Genomic DNA, 23137 nt, shown 5'->3' with positions numbered 1-23137 from the left:
GATGATTTGATGCAACAATAACCGGCTAAAGACGACAGAGGAGATCTACAGTGGGACTATTTTACCTCCTTTTTCACCGAACAATTACAGAAAGAGCGTAAAATCTTCTGTGAGGGCTGACGAACAACATGCAGTTCCCAGTGGCAAAGTTTACATACCAGAAACCACGAACCTGCCCTCGTCAACATTATTGTCACAGACAGATGGGGTGCACAAGGGGGAATATGGACTGCGCTGAGGCCATGAAGAAAATCTGATTACCTCCCACTTCTGGGCCCCTCACTTCTCTTTCCTCAGTTTAAGAGCTGCACACAAAACTCTGCTCAAGCTGCTTAAAGACCAGAGTTCGCGCTGAGCAACTCAATAGCCATCAGCCCCCATCAAAGGGGCTCTACAAAAGCACGACCTGCACCTTCACAGAGGGGGGGATTAAAGAGAAAGGAGAGGAACATTTCACTGCTGGTTGCTCAAAGCGAGGCAGTGAAGAGGAACCTGCAGAGAAAGAGAGAAAAGTCTCCCGTGACGGCAGAAAAATGAAAAAGGGCATCTGCCGATAGTTTCTGATCAAAGTGAGTTTCTACAATAAACTGTGAGGAAGCAGGTGAGAAAGAGGCAGAGTTCCCGCGGTGCATTATGAGCACCAAAACCCAGAGGCTGCAGATAAGGAGTCTGGGTTCCACCTTAGATTTCAGCACTGGAAAAAATCTAAATCTTACCAAGTATAGTTGTCTCAATGAGTATCTCATTACACTTAATATAAGACACAACTGCCTAACAAGCACCATTTCAGCCAGATATAGGGACTTTTTTGAATACAATACATCTGGAATATCTTGTTAAATGAAAAAGTCTTGAAAACAAATTGTTTTGAGTCACATATCACATGAAACAAGCTTTTTTTGACATTTGAAAAGGTTTTTAAGCTAATTTTAAGATCACTTTTATCTCAAAAGTCCTAAATATCACATCTTATTTCAAGAAATCTTGACAAGCCGATTTTCACTAGTTCCATTGGCAGATTTTTTTGCTTATTTCAAGCAAAAAACGTCTTTTATTTGTTGTTTTCTTTACTTATTTTTGGAGGGGCATTTTTTCCAGTGAGGGTTTATGGTTCAGCTCTTTCAGCCATTGTGTAGCGGCAGATGGAAAGATGAGGCAAGTTTCCCCGCCGGCAACAAACAGCACACTGTGACGGGCCTCCAAGCATTACCTGCCTCGGGGCATTTCCTGTTTGCTGTAACCATGGCAACGGGGATAATCTGCTCCGGCGTTCAGAGCCGGCAGCCAATGGCGTCAGAGCAGCGCCGACTTAGGGCGACTTGAGAAGTGGAGCAGCAGCTGGTGAACCGAGACGGGAACAATTCAGCGGGAAAAGTGAAAGGAAAATGAGTTTTAGAAAGAGAAAAAAGGGGATTCGGCGAGTTCCTCGGGACACAAAGAGGAAACAGGCACTCGTTTTGAATGAAAAAATTCAACAGGAAGAAATACAGAACTGGCAGGATGCTACAAATAATTCCTAAACTACAGAAATCTGGTCGCAGAGTTCTACTTCTACGTCTTTCTTTCCTTCTCGGCATCCCGGTTCAGTGTTAGCCCCGATCTTTCAGGACCACTCTGCCCACGTTGGACGGGAGACGGAGGCGACAGAACGAGGGCGAGGGCGGCGTGAGCAGCGCCGATTCAAGACGAGACGGAAATCAGACATGAAGAAGAAGAACACAGAGAGCCTGTGTCCCTACATTCATATTAAGACACGAATATCTTGGTATCATCTTGAAATGCACTGGAAAAAATCAAAGTCTTACCAAGTATATTTGTCTCATTTCTAGCCAAAATATCTCATTACACTTAATATCAGACACAACTGCCTAACAAGTTCTATTTCAGCCAGATATAGGGACTTGTTTGAAGACAATACATCTGGAATATCTTGTTAAATGAAAAAGTCTTGAAAACAAATTGTTTTGAGTCGGATTTCATATGAAACAAGCTCTTTTTTGACATTTGAAGAGGTTTTTAAGCTAATTTCAAGATCACTTTTATCTCAAAGTCCTAAATATCACATCTTATTTCAAGAAATCTTGACAAGCCGATTTTCACTAGTTCCATTGGCAGATTTTTTTTTGCTTATTTCAAGCAAAAACGTCTTGTATTTGTTGTTTTTTTACATATTTTTGGAGGGGTATTTTTTCCAGTGTAAACCTTTAGTTCACAAGTTGAGCAGGAACGTGCTCAGATGCTGTTGTGAATGTTTGTTGTTTTGTCGATTTGAATCCATTTTTTCAGCCAGAAATCAGAAAAACATGCGGCTGTAGAGGACTTTCTGGGTCTTTCCCAGGCTAACAGGTATTTCTTCTATGAAAATCAATGTTTATCTCTGCTCCAACGGTGAAACACGACACACAGGAAGGGGAGATAACATCCCGTACATTCACATAAACAAATATTTTTAGCAATACCCAAAGCACAGAGATCATTTCAAACAGCAGCTGGTGCATTTATATTAAGTTAGACGGTATGAGCTACAAAAGCAGGCGAGTCCACACGGCTTCAGCACTTCATCTAAACTGCCACATCCAGCGTGTCATCTTCCTGTGAACATTTCCAGGTGCAGCCAATAAAAATGCCTTCTGGTTTCCCAGCAACGTGCCGTCAGGAGGGATTTCCACAGTTTTCTGATGCTTCAGAGGCCAAAATTAAGAATCAAATGGTCAATGAGGAAATAATAAGCTGTTTTTTTCCTCTTTTCTTTCAATAAAACCTTTTTGTTTTGCTCGTGCATCTGAATAATTAAAACTTTTGATAATAATCTGACATGTATGTGCACACGTTCTGCAGCCACTTTCAAATGTTCGGCTCCAGCCAACTCCACAACAGAGCAGGGTGCAGTATTGAACTGCTGCTTTTAAGTGGGTCACCCAGCTGCTCTGTGGACCGAGGGACCATTAGGACTGAGACCATATGTCTCAGCACAAATGCCATTATCCACATAATAAACTGGAGCATTACACAGTGATAAACGTTATATTCAAGCTGAAAAGAACACACAGCGAGGCTTTAGGTGAGAGAGCAGTGATTAGAAACACTGCTGAAATCTATACAGGAGCAGACCATGTGGAGTCTGACTGAAAAGCGTTCCATTATGAAACATAAAATCTATCATTTTACTGTTAAAGCGGCAGGGGAGGTTCGCAGAGCTGTGAGAGAATCGTGTTTATAGGTTGCAAGTAGCCACAGATTAATGTAACTTTGCTCATGCGACACTCTGCACTGCAGGGAGTGCATTTCTGCATAATTTATTAAGGAAGTGAGGGCAAAAATACTGTTAAGCTGGTAAAAATTGTGCAAATAGTGCTACAAGTTATAGTTTAGCTGCTGCTGATTATCCTGCATCTATAAAATATACACTGAAAAAAGTGACTTTTTGGTGAAGTAAACTCTATTAGAGTAACTGTCATAATCTCTACCTTGTATTTTTAAGATTCAGTAAGAACTACAGCTTCTTAAGTAAAATTAAACATTTTATGAACGTAATACATGAATTATGGGGGAAGTGTAAGTTTTACTTAGGTTTCCTCATACAATTTAAATGTTTAATAGTTGTATGTACATAAACCTAGAAATACTACATAAACTTTACTCTGAAAGTGTATCGTTAAAATCTACTAAGTTACTTCATAACAGCAAATACTACAGATATATAACATTTACTTAAAATTTTGAGTAAAATTATGTTCCTGCCTATGAAAAACAAGTAAGCTTTACTTAATTTGTTTAAATAAATATAACTTAAAACTTGGATGTAATTAAGTAAATGTTACTTAATATCTTCAAAACTGTTTTATGGTAAGTAAAATGTACTTGATATTGCAGCATTAAATCTTACTTAAATCATTTGAGTGCAAATACTTACAAAGGGTTTTATTTACAAAGTAAATCTTATGAGTTGTTTTTTTTCAGTGTATAAAAACCTGTGCAAAGCTTTTGTGCAACATTCAAGCATCAAAGATGGTATCTCTACATTTCTCCGTCCAACAGAAAATCTCAGATATTGACCGATTGTTTCAGCTCTCCCATTCAATGAAATCAATAATTTCTCCCCGTTTCGCTGTACGCTCGTTGGTTTCCGCAGAAACAAACATCCATTGAGCCAACACGGTCCCCCGCTAGCCAAAAAAGGAAGTGCTCTATTGTCCGTTTATCCCTGAAAATAACACGAAACACAAAGCCAGGGGAACATTTAATTGGGTGAACAAAATGTGCAGCTTCCAGTCTTTCTAAATCAGCTTCGATGGAGACAAAGTGTGAAAAAGAAAAAGTTTGACTCACTTATGAGAAAGTCTGGAGGTGAGACGCAGACTGAACGAAACAATGCGTGACCCTGATGACTACATTTCAAACATGACTGCGTGTGTGTGGCTTCCCTCAAAAAGCATTCAGCTCCTTTACAGTCTGTAAAAGGAGCTGATGCTCCGATCTGCTATCAGACCATAGAAGCTGTGAGGGCACACTGCATACTAATGGGACTGTTCTCCTTTCCTTATACTGAGGCTAATATCTGTGCCAGCAGCTGGTTAAGGGAAGACTGCAGTTCGAAGCAGCTATTTTAGTCCACTTCTGTCAGAGAGGGAACGCCGACAAGAACCGACCCAACACTTCTGCCGTACGACAGACCTGGAAAAGTTCCTATTTATCCGTCTTTTTTAAAGAAATATCGTAAAGTTTAGATGTATATGGAGAAAGTCCATATGGAGGGAAGATTTCTAAAACAGCAGTGGTTATGCATCATTATTTAATGCATTGCACCCAAAAGCAAGAGTTTTTTTTCATATAGAGCATGAAAAATAATCCATCTCTCCTCATTAATAAATCTACAGTAAAGGTTTTAAGCTTTAAAGAAAAGATTGTGTGCCGTAAAAGAGAAAGCTATTCGTGATTAATGAACGTAAGTTTAAAAATAAAATGTTTATGACTCCTGCTCAACTTGTTTTTAAAGGATATTTTATGCGTTTTACATGGAAACAGAAGACTGACACAACTCCTGTGACCCTAAGCTACATCCAGCAGCCCATTAGCTTAGCTTAGCTTAGCTTCGCTTAGCTTAGCTAGCTCAGCTAGCTCAGCTCTGCCCAAAGATAACAAAAAACACAAGAACTTCTGAAACTCTCTGATAAAAACACAATATCTTGTTGATTCATCTATAAATTGAGTCTATGTGCCTGATTGTGCGCAGCCAAACAAGCTGTTTCAACCAAAGCTAAGCGACTGGCTTAGCATTTAGCATACAGAGGTTGAAATATAATTTCTTGGCTGGTGTAAGGCCTTCCTGTTCTTACAGAGAAGTCACTTACTTCACTGATAATGGTTAGTTTCACATTTTGCTTGTAAAGAGCTGAAAGATCAATAACACTTAGTTTGATTGTTAATTATGAAGCTTCACCCAGAAACTTGTCAGCCAAGCTCAGCATAAACACATCAAATGGGAATTAGCAAATATCGAAATTCATTTACACTTTAAATCTGTTTGCAAGTGTTTAAACGGCTACAACAACAACAACAACTAACACATATGTATCTACAGCTGTTGCTTAAAGGCTGTTCGATCATCATATTAGAAATAACGCAGTCTTAGTTTAGTTTAGCTCGAAGCCAAAACTCAGTTGAAACTAACAACATTGACCTATATAGTTTTTAAAAAGACATATATTAGTGACCAAGAGGTTAATTGGTTAGACAAACTAACTATTTAAAAAAATATCAGGAGCACCATCTTGTAAGGATTGCTCTCCACCTACAAATGGAGTCAATTCCATCTTTTTTTACCCCGTTATGCAGATTAAGAAGGGACAAATATATGATTTTACAGGCTGATCCCAGAGTTTGAAGTTAGAATTCAGGACTCGTGCATTCAGACTACACACAATATGGCGTCCAAACAAACCGGCACGTGATGTCAGCTTCACATTTGTCATAGATGGGTTTCTTGTATACAGACATTACTGCCTGTGCATGCAGCCGGGGCCAAAAACACAGTTGGCAGTCATGAGATTGTACAAAAAAAACCTCCTTAAATAACCAAAAATGAAACAACTCAACCATAAAACTCCACTTCATAGTTCAAAGTGTAACATAGAGTTGTGGAAAATGTGACCTGCACATATTTTTGAATAATTTTACTCGATTATTGACATTGTAAAGGTGGTAAATTAAATTTCGCTGGTCTGAATAAGTGAAAACAGTCACGATAAAGCCGTTTAACAGAACTTACGCCTCCTCTGAGCACGATGCAGCAGTGACAGCTGCTGGCACCCATTACAGCACAAGGTAGATTATATTGTCATTATTAAACATATAGATATATGGATCCTGGCACTGTTCTTGACAACAAACGTTTAGACATTACAGAGTGAGAAACTACCCTGAGAAGACCAGTTTTTTATGCAAAGGAACATTTACATGCATACAAATCTTTGGATGCGTACGCTGCCTGAGATAAGGTCTGCATCAGAGATCACACCACTGATGTTCATCCATCTTGTTTAGGATGGGTTAGGACATTTACTTCTAAATGACTTCTGAAACGGCATTGCACACAAACCCATCTGTAGACAACGTAGCTTAGCTTTGACTGAAAACCGAGGCCTGATAGTTTCCCCTAAAAATAAATATGACTCATTTGTGTGGACAGATGATGAAGTAGAGTTGTTGCACCAGTCGATGAAAGCCGAGGAAAACATCAGAAAACCTGGTATGCAGACAACATTGCTGTTCGGGTTGCCGTATACGGTTTTTAAAACCCTCGTTTTGGAAAGCGTTTGTTCAAATCTGGCTTTATCTGACTGGCTGGGAACATTTTGTATTGCGGATAAGAGGTGAAACACTTGCTGTGCTGCTGGTTATATCAGAAAATATAAGCCAAGTTTACAGCGAGCGTGGGAGGGGTGACTTGTTCATCTTGGCATCTTTTATCAAAAAGGTGGAGAAAAAAAACTTATCAGAAAGGTAAATATATGCCAAGGGAGGTTATTTGCTTCTCAGTAGGTTAGAGTCTGCATAGAAAAAAAGGAGATTTACATAAAGCTGCTGACTGCAGCTTTAACTTATAAAAGGAGATTTTCCTTTGAATCAGCATGAGTAGATCTGGCTTCAGATGCACACGCCAGGATTCAGCAGGCCTGCCAGCAGATTAGCAGTGAAACTGAAACTTTCCCTGCAAGATCTAAAACACACTTGTGGGGCACCAGCGGCCCTGAGTACACAGCTTCTTTCTTTCTTTTTCTTTTTTTTTTTTTTTATCACTGAGTGGGCCCTGGATTACAGCGAGGGAGGGAGGAAGGGAGGGAGGGTGCAGAAGGGGGACAAATGTAAGGCATGCCGGGAGAAGTGAGAGGATGGTGGGTCCTCTCGGCAGGGATCCACCGTGCATCCCGTGTCTGTTTCCACACCAGTCAAGGTTAACAAACCGCGCGCTGGTGTCTGCGTCGGCCGCAAAACGGGGAGGGGTGGGAGGTGGAGGGGGTGGAGGTGCTGCAACTATACCCTGTGTTGTGTGATGATGCAGACAGGCTGAGAGGGAGCACTGGAGCCTGCAACAACCCCCTCAAACACTCACATCCCACTCCTTCTTCAATATGCCCCACAACGCTGTGCACAACGCCGATTCAAGCCTTGGAATAATCCCAAATAAACCACGACACGGGGGGAAATTAATCCCGGCAGCTCTTTCTCTTTCTCTCTCTCTTTTTTTTTTCTAGACGCACAATAAATTACAGCTAGACGCGGAGAAAAAGGGAGAAAAACTCCAGTGCGCACTAATCCGGCCGGCAACGCGCCTGCAGGGTAGAAAAAATATTAGTTTCAATGGTGGATGCAGATCCACGGGCAGCGGGGACCAAAGTGATGTGGAATGAAACAAATGTGCTAATGTATCCCAAGATAGCATAAGCATCCGTACCTTTCTCTCCATCACTATGCGCTTTTCCGGCTACTCAACAGCAGCAACTGTGGGATGTGTCCGCGTCTGTGGAGCGGTGCGGCGGCGCGGCGCGGCGTGGAGCTTCCCCTCAACTTCCTCACGGCTTTCACACAGCAGCGTCTCCCAATCACTTCCCCATTACTGGACAGCTAAGCGACTTATTAGCGCTGGCCTGTGGGACGCCGAGCCGGGGATGGAGCCAGAGCCAGGATTGGTGAAGCCTTGTTCGGAAGCGAGCAGGAGCGCAGGCGCGGTCTCTGCCGGAGAGTCGCTATAATGAAAAATTACCAGTGGCAGGGAGTGTCATCAAATTATCCACATGAGCGGTTTGGGGGGAGCTGATGGCTGTTCAAACTGAGAGTGAGGCGCTGGGCTTCAGGTTCTCCTTCACCTCCAGCAAAGATTTTTTTAATATTTAAAGACAAAAAGCGCGAGAACAAAGAGGCTCTGTTCACCTTCCAACGAGGAGCCCTGCATGAAAAGCTTAGAAGTTGGAGTTAACTGCCATCATAACGCGTGATTAAACCCGTTAAATGGCAACAGTGGGCTGAAAAATCTGCTTTATGATGACCATCAAAGACAAAGTCAAGTTTATTTGTAGCACATTTCATGTAGAAACAATTCAAAGTGCTTCACATAAAATAAAAGCATTGTAGCAGGGAGTGGAAGAAGCATTAAAAATACATAAAAGAATAGAAAGAGAAACAAATAAAATAATTTAAATGAATTTAAAAACAAGCAACAGTCCAGATAAGTTCAAAGATATCGTGCAGATTTCATGCATAGACACATGAGAAAAGAAATATTTTTAATCTGGATTTAAAAATGTCTCCATTGGGTGAAAGTTTAATCTCCACTGGCAGTTTGTTCCACTTGTTTGCAGCATAACAGCTAAATGCTGCTTCTCCATGTTTAGTCTGGACTCTGGACTGGACCAGCTGACCTGAGTCCTTGGATCTAAGAGCTCTGCTGGCTTTATATTCTCTTTTTTCTTTCTTTCTTTCTTTTTTAATTATTATTTTTATTTTTATTTTTTTTATTATTTTTTCATTATTTTTTATATTCTCTGAACAGATCACAGATGTAAACCATCAGCAGGCTTTTAAAATCTATTCTGCGACTGACTGGAAGCCAGAGTAAAGATTTTAAAGCTGCTGTGATGTGTTCAGATCTCTTAGTCCGGGTCTAAACTCCCTTATAATGACCATCAAAGAAAAAAACAACTTCCCAGAATCAGTTTATCATGTCACTAAGCACTTATGACATGATACATACAATCTGGTTATTCAGACTATTAATACATAGCTCAAAAGTAACAAAAACGCTCCTTTATGGTGGTTTTAAAAGGACGGGGAACACTAATTTGGGAAGATTAAATTACATTTACCATAAAGGTCACAATACGCCTGTTATCTGCATGAAAATAAGCTATTTTCAACTCTCAATTTGCTCATACTATGCAACATATCTGGATATTTAGTGAACTTCTATTGGAAATTACATAAAAAACAAAGACATTGTTTTATGGAATGACAGGAGTGAGAGAAAAAAAGAACACACGCTTTAAAAAAAATTGGGAAAAATGTGGGAATTTAAAAAAGAAATAACCCAAAACAAGCAACAAATAAGGACATTTTAAGCTTCTTTTTCCACCATTAAATCATGCCTGAACTCAGCTCCACTCTTCTTCACCTGTAGTGCTTAATAACCCTAGAAGCATATTGTTACGGCACCAGAGAGGTGTTGAGGTAACACAAGTGGTTAAAACATGATTCTACATCGATTATAAGTCACATGTGGGATAAAAATATCAAACAAAGAACTTGTAAAGCATTACGAAAGGCAAGTTTATCCGTACGGCACAATTCAACAAGGCAATTCAAAGTGCTTTACAGATTAAAACAGTAGAAATAAAAAGCACGATTTAAATTTGAAACAAAAGAGAAAGAGATAAGAACAATAGAGTTAAAATGTGATTAAGTTTTGAAACTCAAGCTTTGTGACATTGTAATGTATATCTGCGTGTCATCTGCATAGCTATGGTAGTTTATTTTGTTGTTTTTTATAATCTGTGCCAGTGGGAGCGTGTAGATGTTAAACAGAAGAGGTCCCAGGATGGAACCTTGGGGAACTCCAAATGTGATTCTTCCTGTTCTCTAAGTGTTTCAAACCAGTTTAGTACAGTTCTCCCGGTTCGCCAGTCGTTTCAGTAATATATTGTGGTCAACTGTATCAAATGCAGCACTGAGATCCAGTAAAACTAAAACTACTATTTTTCCACCGTCTGTATTCAGACATATGTCCTTATGAAGGCTCACTAAATGTCACATTTTCAGATTATGGGACCCAAAACAAGATGTTTTTTCTTGTTGTGACTTCAGACATCCGAATAAAAGCTCTAAAAGAACAGAGAGGGGATTTTACTCCATCATATGTCCTATTTCAGACAAGTAAAAGCCAAACATATTCATTTTCTTTTGTCATTTCCATGTATATTTAGACTTTTCCCCTGTCACTTCTGTTCTGCCCCAGTTGTTTTTACCTTTCAGAGTTCCATATTTTCATCTTTAATGTGTTCTACGTTACATTTCCTCATTTATTTGACTGTTTTCTTCTTTTATTATTATGATGGAACTCATATTAATCCATATTTTCATCTTTAATGTGTTCTACGTTACATTTCCTCATTTATTTGACTGTTTTCTTCTTTTATTATTATGATGGAACTCATATTAATCCACATTTTCATCTTTAATGTGTTCTACGTTACATTTCCTAATTTATTTTAGTTTCTTCTTTTATTATTATGATGGAACTCATATTATTCCATATTTTCATCTTTAATGTGTTCTACGTTACATTTCCTAATTTATTTTAGTTTCTTCTTTTATTATTATGATGGAACTCATATTATTCCATATTTTCATCTGTAATGTGTTCCACGTTACATTTCCTCATTTATTTGACTGTTTTCTTCTTTTATTATTATTATGGAACTCATATTAATCCATATTTTCATCTTTATTGTGTTCTACGTTACATTTCCTCATTTATTTTAGTTTTCTTCTTTTATCATTATGATGGAACTCATATTATTCCATATTTTAGCCATTATTCAGCCTTTTTCTTACTGAATCAATAGCAAACGCATTCTTTGCCATCACAGCAATCAAGTTATTTTTATAAGTGGGAACAAAGTTGGTTTTTTACATGCTTCAGTGGTTGAGGACTTCTTCAGAGATGACTCCCTCGTCTTTGAGATCGGAAAGTTCCCTCCTCAGATTCTCGACCACTTTAGATGTACGCTTCAGTTTGTCTCGTTAAAAGCTCCACTGCCGTCCATCGTCAAGTCTCTCTGCAGAAGTGACGTTGTTCTCTCTTCTCTCGATGCCGTTTACTGTGACTTGTTCGGGTTATTCTTCCACGAGGATTGAAAAGACGAACCACAGAATGTTCTGTGTTCAGGTGGGCTTAGGTGTTCCAGCGTTATTGGAGCCAGTCCTGCACTGTGCATGCACCCAGATGCAGGCGGTGCTCAGACTCAACTGGACGGCCCTCGAGGTAAACACTGAACCCTGGATGAAGCTCAGAAGACTCAAGAGGAAGACTTCAGCCTGCAAAACAAATTCAGCCTCGGGCAGCAGCTGCTTTTCCAACGAGCCAGCGCCCTGTAAGGTGCAACTGGGATGGTAACTGATTCATATTATCATGGGATGGCAGAACCAGGGTCCAGACCTGACCTGCAGAGCCCAGAATGAAAACAAGGACGCCTTCCAACCTCAAAGACCTGGAGGCAGCAATTCCAGGGAAAACAGTTACTAAACAAACCTTTGATGGAATGTAACTGTTTTACAGTTAATTTCCAGAAGTTTGAGTCATTCAGCATCAAAACGTAAAGCAGAAACAGCTCAAACCCGTCATTCACATCACTTTTACACCAACTTAATGAGAACATTTCCTTTGGACACAAGAGCAAAACAGTCCAACGCTTGGTGTGGTACATGGTAAGATTCAGGCTAAATACTGAGACTCCAAGTGTCCAGTCTGTGTCCCGTCGGCATCTGAGTGACACTAATCCATGTGAACTGGTAACCCTGGAGGCTGCAGGAGTATTAAATGATTAAAACCACGTATCAGCTGGAAAGCAGCATCCAACGGGCAGGTCTGCTGCAGCTCCAGCTGACCTGAAAACACTTTCCACTGCTCAGAAAGTGCAGCGACACATCTGGGTCGAAGCCGAGCTTCAAACAAAGCGCAGCGCAGCGCACTCCATCAGGAGAGCTTTAACACCGGAGCCGTGGCCCAGCACCAGCAGGAAACCTGAAACCTGCCGACACGTCAGCTGAGCAAACACTGGCAGACGTTAAATACAGAAGAATTCACTTTTTATTCAATCGCAAAGAAAAGAAAGCAGCTTTCAACACCATCTGCCTGGAAATGTGTGCAATCTGGATGGAGTTTAATGTAAAGTGGAGTGGACACTGGACACAGGGTATTCCCAGATCTCCTGAGAATATCCCCCCCGACGTCTTTCCAATATTTCCAAACATAACTTTATGTGATTATGCAGCCGGAGGAATTATTATCACATCCGTGATGAACACGACTGAGGAAGCAGCCATTTCCCTTCAGTCCTGGACATCAAAATAATCTATGACCGGCTCCTCTTTCACCATCTTGGACCAGGTGTTTCCACTCGCCGCCCTGGAAGAAGAACCGGAACAGAAATAAGACGCTTAAAGGGACAGTTCGCCTCTTTTGACATGAAGCTGTGTGACATCCCATATCAGCAACATCATTTATGAACATCTTCTTACCCCCCGCTGCGTCCTGTGAGCAGAGTTCCAGCCTCGTTTTGGTGTTGATGAAGGTAGTCCGGCTAGTTGGCTGGGGTTTAACAAATAAAGCGTTTTGCTTCTCAAAATAATATGCGTTCAAAAGAGTAACACATTTGCATCACAAAATCGTTCTCCAGGAAAAAGTCAGACCTCACAATCGCTTGGCCCTATTTTCTCTCCCTTCGTATCACTGCCTGCTGCTCGGAAGCAGGGGACTGCTCGGTCTGCACAGCACATAAACAAAAGAAAAGGAAAGAGAAGGAAAGGAAACAAGAGGAAACAAAAAAAAAGAAAAAAAAAGAAAAGAAAAGAAAAGGAAAGAGAAGGAAAGGAAGGAAATGAAACAAAAGGAAACAAAAAGGAAAGAGAAGGAAAGGAGACAAAAGGAAAGGAAAGAGAAGGAAAGGAAACAAAAGGAAAGAGAAGGAAAGGAGACAAAAGGAAAGGAAAGAGAAGGAAAGGAAACAAAAGGAAAGGAAAGAGAAGGAAAGGAAACAAAAGGAAAGGAAACAAAAAGGAAAGAGAAGGAAAGGAGACAAAAGGAAAGGAAAGAGAAGGAAAGGAAAGAGAAGGAAAGGAAACAAAAGGAAAGAGAAGGAAAGGAAACAAAAGGAAAGAGAAGGAAAGGAGACAAAAGGAAAGGAAAGAGAAGGAAAGGAAACAAAAAGGAAAGAGAAGGAAAGGAGACAAAAGGAAAGGAAAGAGAAGGAAAGGAAAGAGAAGGAAAGGAAAGAGAAGGAAAGGAAACAAAAGGAAAGAGAAGGAAAGGAAACAAAAGGAAAGAGAAGGAAAGGAGACAAAAGGAAAGGAAAGAGAAGGAAAGGAAACAAAAAGGAAAGAGAAGGAAAGGAGACAAAAGGAAAGGAAAGAGAAGGAAAGGAAAGAGAAGGAAAGAGAAGGAAAGGAAACAAAAGGAAAGGAAACAAAAGGAAAGAGAAGGAAAGGAGACAAAAGGAAAGGAAAGAGAAGGAAAGGAAACAAAAGGAAAGGAAAGGAAAGAGAAGGAAAGGAAGGAAATGAAACAAAAGGAAAGGAAAGGAAGAAAAGGAAGGAAATATAACAAAAGGAAAGGAAAGAGAAGGAACGGAAACAAAAGGAAAGGAAAGACAAGGAAAGGAAACAAGAAAAGAAAAGGAAAGACGCCTGCTACGGCGTTTGCTGCTCGGTCTGCACTTCGGTCTACACAGCAGGCAGTGATACGAAGGGAGAGAAAATAGGGCCAAGAGATTGTGAGGTCTGACTTTTTCCTGGAGAACGATTTTGTGATGCAAATGTATTACTCTTTTGAACGCATATTGTTTTGAGAAGCAAAACGCTTTATTTTTTAAACCCCAGCCAACTAGCCGGACTACCTTCATCAACACCAAAACGAGGCTGGAACTCTGCTCACAGGACGCAGCAGGGGGTAAGAAGATGTTCAGAAATGATGTTGCTGATATGGGATGTTACACAGCTTCATGTCCAAAGAGGCGAACTATCCCTTTAATAACCTACGGGACGGCTTTGAAGTGAGCCGCTGTGACTCAGCGGCTCCTTTAAACCACAGAGGAAGACTCACTTGCTGCTGTGCTGCTTGATGTGAGCGATGGGCGGCGGCGCCCTCGCCACCAGCTCCCGCTCCATCACCGATGTCAGCGTTGAGTTGGGACAGGCCGACTTCCCTCTGCCAACACCAAAGACACACAGGCGCACCCTCAGAGCCCCGATCGGCACTTTTATTAGGGATAAAAAAGCGTTTGTGTGGTTTCGTACTTGTGGGCCGTGATGACCACGTTGCGCTTGGGCTCGCTGTCGTAGCTCACGCTCTCCACGCCGTAGACCTCGGCCAGCTCGTGGATGATTTTCCGGTGTTCTCTGTTCATGGGCGGGAAGCAGTGGCTCCTCTTGGGCTGTTTACCCTGCAGACATCAGCAACATGCAAGCATCTCCATTAGGAGATTTATAATGAGGAGCATTTCATGCTCGATGAGGCCGACTTCTTTCTGTCCTCCGGGGACATCGCCACGTCGGACAATTAGCGCTAATTCTGCAACACATCAGCAGCCTGCAGGAAAACCCATCAAGGCAGCAAATGTGCTGGAACTGCAGGTGTTTTAATGGCATTTTACAGAGGAATGCCGCCTTTTTTATCTTTTTAATCACAGAACAATGACCAAAACTTACTGAGCAAACGGCTAACCAGTCCGTTATGTTCGCTCTTATTACATCTGAACATGAGTAATTGGGGTGAAAATCAAGAGTAATGTTGGAACGCAGCAGCCCCGATCCAGGAGCCAAGCCTGGAACTGAGGAGAGACTCGTAGATTTAATAACTTTATTTATGGGAAAGTAGGAGCCCACACAGAAACAGGCCGAGGTTTAAACAAGGGCGCAGCTAATTTAATTAAACCTTTCAATAACTCCAAGTCGCTTTGAGTTGCGATTCATTGAGATCCAAAGAGATTCGGTTGGTGATGAATTAACATTTCGGGATAAGATCAAAGCAACAGGAAACTCAACAACCCTGCTGAAGGCACTGAAGGAAAAAGGAAATACAAGGAGACGATCAGGGCTTTCCAAACAAAAGGAACCTTTGGCAGTTCCTAGAACCTTTTCAGGAACCGTTTTTTCCCTCATTCGCACATACAGGAACTCGGGACCACTCAGTTCCTGGAACCATTTCAGCTCCTTCTCCTCAGCTGGGTCTGTTCTGGTTTCCATAGGAACACATCTGACGGAGGTGTTTGGTGGTTGGTAGCTCCGCCCCTTGTCATGTTGTCAGGCTGAAATGTTTCCTCATACGACACGGACACAACCTGCTCGTGTTTAATAAGTTAAACCTCCACGTCGTCTCCTTTGTCTGCGGCGCTCTGCTCTCCTTCCTTCATGAAACCAAGAAGTACGGCCTGCGCTCCATCCTGCGTCTCCTGACTCTCTCTGTGAGCTCTTCCAGCCTCCATGTTAGACGCCCGATGTGATCGTCCATGATTAATATCACCATCATGCAGACCATGAACACGGTGGCCTCCCCGCTCTCCATGTTAGCTTCTTGGTGGTGTTTTTTCTTCTCTCCTTACTTTTACCGGGTTTTGTTTTGTTGTTGAATGTGGCGCTAAAGTAACACGACGCTGTCGCAGACGGCTGCGCATCAGTCCCCATCAAGGTCCCCACGCGCAGGTTGTGTCCGTGTCGTATGAGGAAACATTTCAGCCTGACAACATGACAAGGGGCGGAGCTACCAGCCACCAAACACCTCTGTCAGATGTGTTGCTATGGAAACCAGAACAGACCCAGCCGAGGAGAAGGAGCTGAAATGGTTCCAGGAACTGCAAAACGTTCCTACAGTAGGAATGCGGCTTATGAGTCTGTTACAGCAGCCATGTTGTTTAAGGAGTTAGAACTTCAGAATTCGGCTTTTTCAGCTAAAAGCATCTTTACTGAATGTTGAATTCTTTAACAAATGACTCCCTGCTGTCGCTTCTACAGCTGCGGTGCAGACTCCACCGACATTAAACCAAACTCACAACCATCTTTTAATCGTCATCTTTGCAGCTACGATAGAAACAACAACTGGAGAAGCTGCGTGGTCTCATCAGAAGTCTGAGAGCAACAACAACCGGTGGGACTGTGAAGGTCCACTGGTCCAAATACAGCAGAACGTTCAGTAAGTGGGTCAGAAATGAATATCAGGACGATTCTGCGCTGCGAGGGGCAGAAGCCAACGTTAAAACAGGTTAAACTGGGCCGCAGACGGAAAATAATTTGATGTTTACGACAGGGACAAAGAGTCAAACATTGTGTTTGTCTCCAGGGGTCCTAAAGAAATAAAAACAAGTCGCGTTCACGTGGAGAACGAGAACTTTAGAAAGTAAACTGTGCTGGTGCTCAGGGGTGGAGCAGTGATTTTAAATGTGGGGGTGTTACAGGGGGGGCACATCAAGCCCATAGACATGACGCTCAAGTTTGCATCCGATTTGTGAATTAAATGGATGGGCATAAAGGGCCATTTTACTACATTTTTTTGCATTTTGATCGCCCTGAACTAGGTCCTGTATGGAAACTACAATAGTTACACTGCTCAAATCTGGATAGAATTATTCTGAAGAGGCTGTAGATTCATTAAAACCTTGTTTGGGATTTGTGAAACCTTTTTCTGATTTGTAAAAATGCAGAACAGGGCCATTTTACTGCATTTTGATCGCCCTAAACTAGGTCCTGCATGGAAACTACAATAGTTACACTGCTCAAATCTGGATAGAATTATTCTAAAGAGGGTATAGAGTCTTTAAAAAATATTTTATGACTTGTTAAAACTTTATTTGGACATTGAAAATTTAAAAAGGTGAAATCATCTTGCTGCACCCCACGGGTGCGACGCCCATGCTGGTGCTGATCCTCCCAAATAATCCCTGAAAACATCTCAGGGATGTTTATGAGCTCCAAGAAGATGTAAAAGCTAACGCTGCAGCAGTATTCAGCATTAAGTTGGGTTAAAATAAAAAAATTTAACTAAATAAAATGACTAAATCAACGAAATTTAGCTTGAAAAGGTGATTCCCCCTCAGAGTGTGAATAAAAACCCAATAAAACGATCAGAGGGAGCATCTGATTACGCGTTTACAGCTTTTAAAGCAACCATTTTACCTTATTGGCGAGCTCGACCAGACTCCTGAACTCCTCCTCGACCTCTGTGACAAACTTCAGGTCCTTTCTGAAAGATGAGCAGAGGAGCGTTGGTGATCCGCGTGGACTTTGGGCGGCGGTCACCGGTCGGGCGGCGGCTTACCTGGCGTCCTCCTTGAGGCTGTCGCTGTAAACGGACGTGGAGCGAACGTTGAAGGGGTCGGAGGAGGAGTCTATCTGCAAAGCCTCCGCCAGACGCCGGTTTCTCTCCAAAGTGGCGCACTCCTGATCACATTCAAGCCTGAGAAATGTTACAGAAGACAGTAAAACATGAACATTTCACGGTGAACAGCCTAAACCCATCAAAATAAAGCATCAAAAGCTCTTCCACAGAGTCTCTGCAGGTTTCAACAAGTCAAAGACCTTTTTAAGAAGACAATTAATACAATTTAAGACCCATTTCACACCATACTGACAAAAAGGAGGATCGGAATTACGTGCAAAATACATGAATTTATTCGTCGAAAAGGTCTTTCTTTATGAAATCAGCTAATCCAAATCTGGTCTTTTCCACACTGAAACGTTTTGGCTATCTCAGAATCCGGGAACATGGTCTGGAACAGGTCATCACTCAGTGGGGTCACATGGCACTGAAAGAAATCGGATTATTGGCTAAATTACAATCAGACTGAGTTATTAAGTGCATGTAGACACCTTAATCTGACTATAAACTGGATTGGATCGGATTCAGACCCCGAGATAACTGGGTTGAAAGTCACTCTAAACCTGCTTGTAGACGCTGAAGCACGTGGTGAATCAGACTTTGCGTTCTGCGCATGCTCCAGATGTTTTCCCGGGGTCGTGACCCGGAAGTCAAAGGAGACGATATTCCTGTTGTTGTCGCCGTCAGAAAGAAACAAACAACGCGATGGAGAATGCTCCGTTGGGCATCGAGTTTGTGCAACAAGCAGCTCATCACAGACCAAATGTAGAGGGACGTAGCTTCATCTGGCTCTGCGTTCTCCATCTTTCTCCAATGCCTGAGTTTGTTGTTGTTGTTGGTGGTGAAGAGGTCAACAGGAAGTGGCTCTATTAGCAACAGCTGGAATGGGTACAGCGCCACCTATCATACCGGGGTATGACACGCTTTGTGCCTCTGATCCCATTCATTCACCGCCATATATCCAAGGAGAATTACCCTTGCTCAACTCATTCTGATTGTAATTTAGCCAATAATCCGATCCTTTCAGCGCCATGTGACCCCACTGGCTGTGTTCGAAACCACATACTACTCCCACTACTCATACTAACTTTTTGAGTTAGTATGCGAGTTTGAGTAAGCGAGAAGTTCCCGGATGCATACTAGATTCTCTGAAATGTTGGGTATGCATCATGAGGTTACTACTCATACTCAAACTACCCAAAATGCAACGTAACGTGACGTCGCCGATCGTCATTTCCTGTCAAAACGGCAGTTTCAAGCTAGCTACAACGAGGGTAGGTTCACTTCCTGTTCTCAAAACAAAAGCACCAATTGTATGGTAATGGCTTTCCCTATGATAAAAGGCAACGGGTATTTTATTTTGTGAAAATAACAGGAAGTGCGTTGCTCACTGCGGCTAGCTTTAGTAGCGCCGAATTCGTGGGAACAAAATTGTAAACAGCCGGTATTTTGTCAGGTTTTCAACACGTTGGGGATCTAAACGACTACTTTCTCACCTGAAAATGTTTCAAATGTTGCTAAAGTTTACAGAGTTTAGAGCTTAAGAGAAATCAGCTTCAGGCCGGCTGATTTCGGCTCGGGCAGGAGCGAAATGCATTGTGGGTAAATGCTCTGCATGGACCTCGATGGTCCAGATCCTGATGTGGAATAACTGGCTGATGGAAAGCGTTTGCTGCTAGCATTTTAAGCTGCATGTCATTCCCCCTCTCTCTGCCCCCAGCTTCCTGTCTCTCTTCACTGTCCTGTCCATTAAGAGGCATAAAAGCCCAAAAAAATATTTAAAAGAAAAAAAGACCGCTTTATGCCTTTCAGATTTGGCGTGGGACTCCAAAGCCTTGAAAAGTTTCACACTTTTCTTGTGTGCTTCATAAATATTTCCATCAACCAGCTTCAACCACAAGGTAAATTGTTCGTTCTGAAGCCACAAGCTGTCAGATTAGCGTTTACCCATCTAAAACAAAGCGTTAGCTGCTTAGCCGCTCCTCAGTCACGGCGCTGCGAGCAACCACGAACAGCAAACTATAGAGCAGGTTGTGCTCGATTAATTAGTTCCGTCCTCAAAAATCTAAACATTTACAAGCAAAACTGAAGTTATAAAATTTGTTTTAAATAAAAAATACATTTTTAAGACCTTTCAAAATCGCATTTAAGACATTTTAAGAGATTTCAAGAGAAATTTAGACATTTTAAGGCCTTAAATTAAATTTTTTTAAGTCTTTTTAAGACTTTTTAAGAACGATGAAAGCAACGAGTTTCCTTTTTTTTTTTTACCTCGTCTGTTTCAACTCCTTCTTGGTGAGGAGCGGCCCGATGTCCATCGAGTCGCCGAGCTGCATGTCTGAGAGTTTACTGGCCATGGTGATGGCTGCGTACCTGCAGACGCCAACAGAAGAACATCTAAACCAGGGCTATTCAATTACAAATTCAGTTGGGCCAGATTTTAAAACCGAGACTTTAAAGCTGGGCCGAACATTTTCAGCGGCTAGTAAGGAAGAGGTGATGACAAATTTCAAACCAACACAAATATAAAGAAATAACGTGATGTTTATTCATCATTTCCCCTCTTTGTAAAACACATTTCAAAACTTTTAAATGAACTGAGGAAGCCGCAATACTCCTGAAATAACCCGGGCATTAAAACAAAAAGTGCACATCAATGGTGATGAAATGGTTTTCTCTTTTGAATGAAATAAACATATCTGACATAAGAACATCAAAAAGTGCATTAAAAACTTCTCTAAATAAATAGAACCTGAGGTAACAGCGATGCCATTTTTCACTTTAAAATACTAAAAAGAATATTTTGGTCACAAAATGTTGTCTCCCTTTTTAAATTAAACCAAAGTAACATTCTGGTCGTATTTCTGTCCGTAGCACATCACAAGGTGCGTTTAACAGAATAAAAAAAAACAAAGTTTTACAACGCAATTAAACTTTGCACTTTTGAGGTCCTCATTTGAGATTTGAGAAAGTCGGGTGTTTTTCCAGGTGGTGTCTCCATACATTAAACTCCTCAAGTACCGCAACAGAGTCATTGCAAAGTAAACACATAGGTTTGGCGTGTGGAGATGGTGGTAAAATAAAACGGTATCTGTCCGCCCAGGCAGGTTAAAACGCCGATTTTCACCGTCAATGTTTCGTCTGAGGGTTGAGAGAGACGAACTTTTTCAGTTGGAGTTGAGCTGCTAACATGGTTCCATCAGTAACTTTCAGAACAACGCGCTGCCTTGTGGGTTGGTTGTCTGTTGCTAGGCTACGTGGAGTGTTGCATTCACTTTCTGATCTACCGTAGGAATTTTGAGTGAATTTTGGCAATCTGTGTTTTTCATGGTTTTTCTCTGCTTTTTTGGCTGAACCACAAGTTGGGCCACTCGGGTTATTACTTCTGGGCCGCATGTGGCCCGCGGGCCGCCATTTGAACAGCCCTGATCTAAACCGACACGTCCAAAGGTTGGAAAGGCCAACACACGAGGAGGGGAACCCACCTCTGATATGAACTGGTCGCCTCCGTGCAGACGACGGTCTCCTTCCTCCGACCGCAGCCACACTGCAGCGCCACCTGCAAACAGAAATTCCATAAGTAATGAGACGTGTTGAACCGCAGCGTTTGAATCCGTGTTCCTGCGAGCGAGAGCTGCAGCCGTGAAAGGTCTCATTGTCTGTTGGAGAGCTGCCTCTGGCATGTCGTTATTCCATCCAAATTAGACATTTATTACAGTTACACAGTGTTATGGCAGATGTCGTCGACTACTGGCAGCCGCCGTAGAACAACAAGGAACGCCGGGGACACCCAGCTGGGCTCTTAAATGGAGACGTGACAGCCGAAAAATATTATTCATCAGGGAAATAAGTTATTACAGTGAAGGGGGGGGGGGGTTGGTGGTGGGAAAATATGCTTCAACTCTGAGAATCTGAGCCTTCATGCTAGAAAAACTATCCAAATAAACTCTAAGCTGCTGGGTGTGCAGCTGCTCTCAGCGTGTTGTACCTTAGCGGAGCAGGTGGTGCGTGGGCAGCTGCCGCCTTGATGACACGGAGCAGAGCACGGGTGGCCACAGTCGGGACGCGGCAGCGAGCAGGGCTGCTGGCAGCCGACTCCCGCCAGGCACTCTCCCCGGTGGCACAGCCGTCTGCAGCGATGCATTTCACAGGCCAAGCTCTTATTACACGTCAGGCCACAGGAAATGTCTTGCAGATGGCACGGGATGTTGCTGCGTTGCTGCAGAAAAATGATACTTTCAGTTCAAGAATCAAAAAGAAACCATCTGTATGGAAGTTTTTCTGTGCCATCAGTTTGAATACGAATTTCTAATATTGAATTTTTACAGCATCAAAATCAGACTTTAAATTTGAAAAACCAACAGTGTAAAAAAAAAAAAATAAAAAAAAAATAAAATAAAAATAAATCAGTTTCTAAAAACAAAAATCAGTGTAAAATAAATTCAATGGAAAAAAATTCAGTGGAAAAAGAACCAGACTCAACATCCGGGTAAACAGGGAGAAGCAATCGATCCCTGTCTCAATTCATCCAACCGCAGCCAATCATTGGACAGATCAGCCATGTCCACCAACGCGGGTGATGGTGCTTCGGTGAGTGAGTTTACTTTATTTGCCATTTGTGTTAGTAAAGTTGAGTAATAGATATTACTAATATCTATTGAGCTGATCTGTCCAATGGAGCGTAACTTGATTGGCTGCCGTTGGGTGAATTGAGACAGGGATCGTTTGCTTCTCCCTGGTTACCCAGCTGTTGAGTCTGGTTCTTTTTCCACAGAATTTTTTGAAGTTGAATTTTTTTCCATTGATTTTTTTTCCATTTAATTTTTTTCCATTGAATTTTCTTCCATTTAATTTTTTGAAGTTGATTTTTTTTTTTCACTGAATTTTTTTCCATTAAATTTTTTTCCACTGAATTTTTTTAAGTTGATTTTTTTTTCATTTAATTTTTTTCCATTGATTTTTTTTCCATTTAATTTTTTTCCATTGAATTTTCTTCCATTGAATTTTTTGAAGTTGATTTTTTTTTTCAATGAATTTTTTTCCATTCAATTTTTTTCCACTGAATTTTTTGAAGTTGATTTTTTTTCCACTGAATTTTCTACCATTTAATTTTTTTAAGTTGAATTTTTTTTCCATTGAATTTTTTTCCACTGATTTTTTTTTCCATTTAATTTTTTAAGTTGAATTTTTTAAGGTTGAATTTTTTTCCACTCATTTTTGTTTTTAGAAATTGATTTTTTTTTTAACACTGTTGGTTTTTCAAATTCAAAGTCTGATTTTGATTAGTAAAAATTCAATATTAGAAATTCATATTCAAACTGTGATGGCACAGAAAAACTTCCATAGATCTTGCTTTTATACGAGCTTTGGGACGTTACCTCATGCTTTCCCATGCACCATTTCTGAGTGAGGTATGTGCAGGGGGGACACTTGTCCTCGCTGTGGCAGTTGTGAAACACTAAATCAGAGGACAAGAGTATGAAGCAGATCCAAGGCTAC

The 23137-nt window shown here is 41.4% G+C and overlaps 2 protein-coding genes across 2 annotated transcripts in view; both read right to left on the bottom strand.

Moving 5' to 3' along the window:
* Window positions 1-8226, bottom strand: part of smarcd3b (SWI/SNF related BAF chromatin remodeling complex subunit D3b) — an 81590-nt gene extending 73364 nt beyond the window's left edge. The window contains exon 1 of the mRNA XM_075452239.1: window positions 7955-8226. Coding sequence (XP_075308354.1) covers window positions 7955-7966 — 12 coding nt within the window. The 5' untranslated portion in view covers window positions 7967-8226. The remainder of the gene's footprint in view (window positions 1-7954) is intronic.
* Window positions 8227-8607: 381 nt separating this feature from the next.
* The window catches only part of nfx1 (nuclear transcription factor, X-box binding 1), a 28714-nt gene continuing 14184 nt past the window's right edge, over window positions 8608-23137 (bottom strand). The window contains exons 15-23 of the mRNA XM_075452160.1: window positions 23017-23096; window positions 21627-21857; window positions 21124-21197; window positions 19910-20011; window positions 17579-17716; window positions 17437-17503; window positions 14566-14711; window positions 14372-14476; window positions 8608-12679 (exon numbers count right to left, since the gene is read on the bottom strand). Of these exons, the coding sequence (XP_075308275.1) occupies window positions 12604-12679; window positions 14372-14476; window positions 14566-14711; window positions 17437-17503; window positions 17579-17716; window positions 19910-20011; window positions 21124-21197; window positions 21627-21857; window positions 23017-23096 (1019 nt within the window). The 3' untranslated portion in view covers window positions 8608-12603. The remainder of the gene's footprint in view (window positions 12680-14371; window positions 14477-14565; window positions 14712-17436; window positions 17504-17578; window positions 17717-19909; window positions 20012-21123; window positions 21198-21626; window positions 21858-23016; window positions 23097-23137) is intronic.

The sequence above is a fragment of the Odontesthes bonariensis genome, chromosome 20, assembly GCF_027942865.1.
Source record: "Odontesthes bonariensis isolate fOdoBon6 chromosome 20, fOdoBon6.hap1, whole genome shotgun sequence".
In the NCBI taxonomy this organism is placed as follows: Eukaryota; Metazoa; Chordata; class Actinopteri; order Atheriniformes; family Atherinopsidae; genus Odontesthes; species Odontesthes bonariensis.
This window is presented reverse-complemented; position numbering and strand designations above follow the sequence as displayed.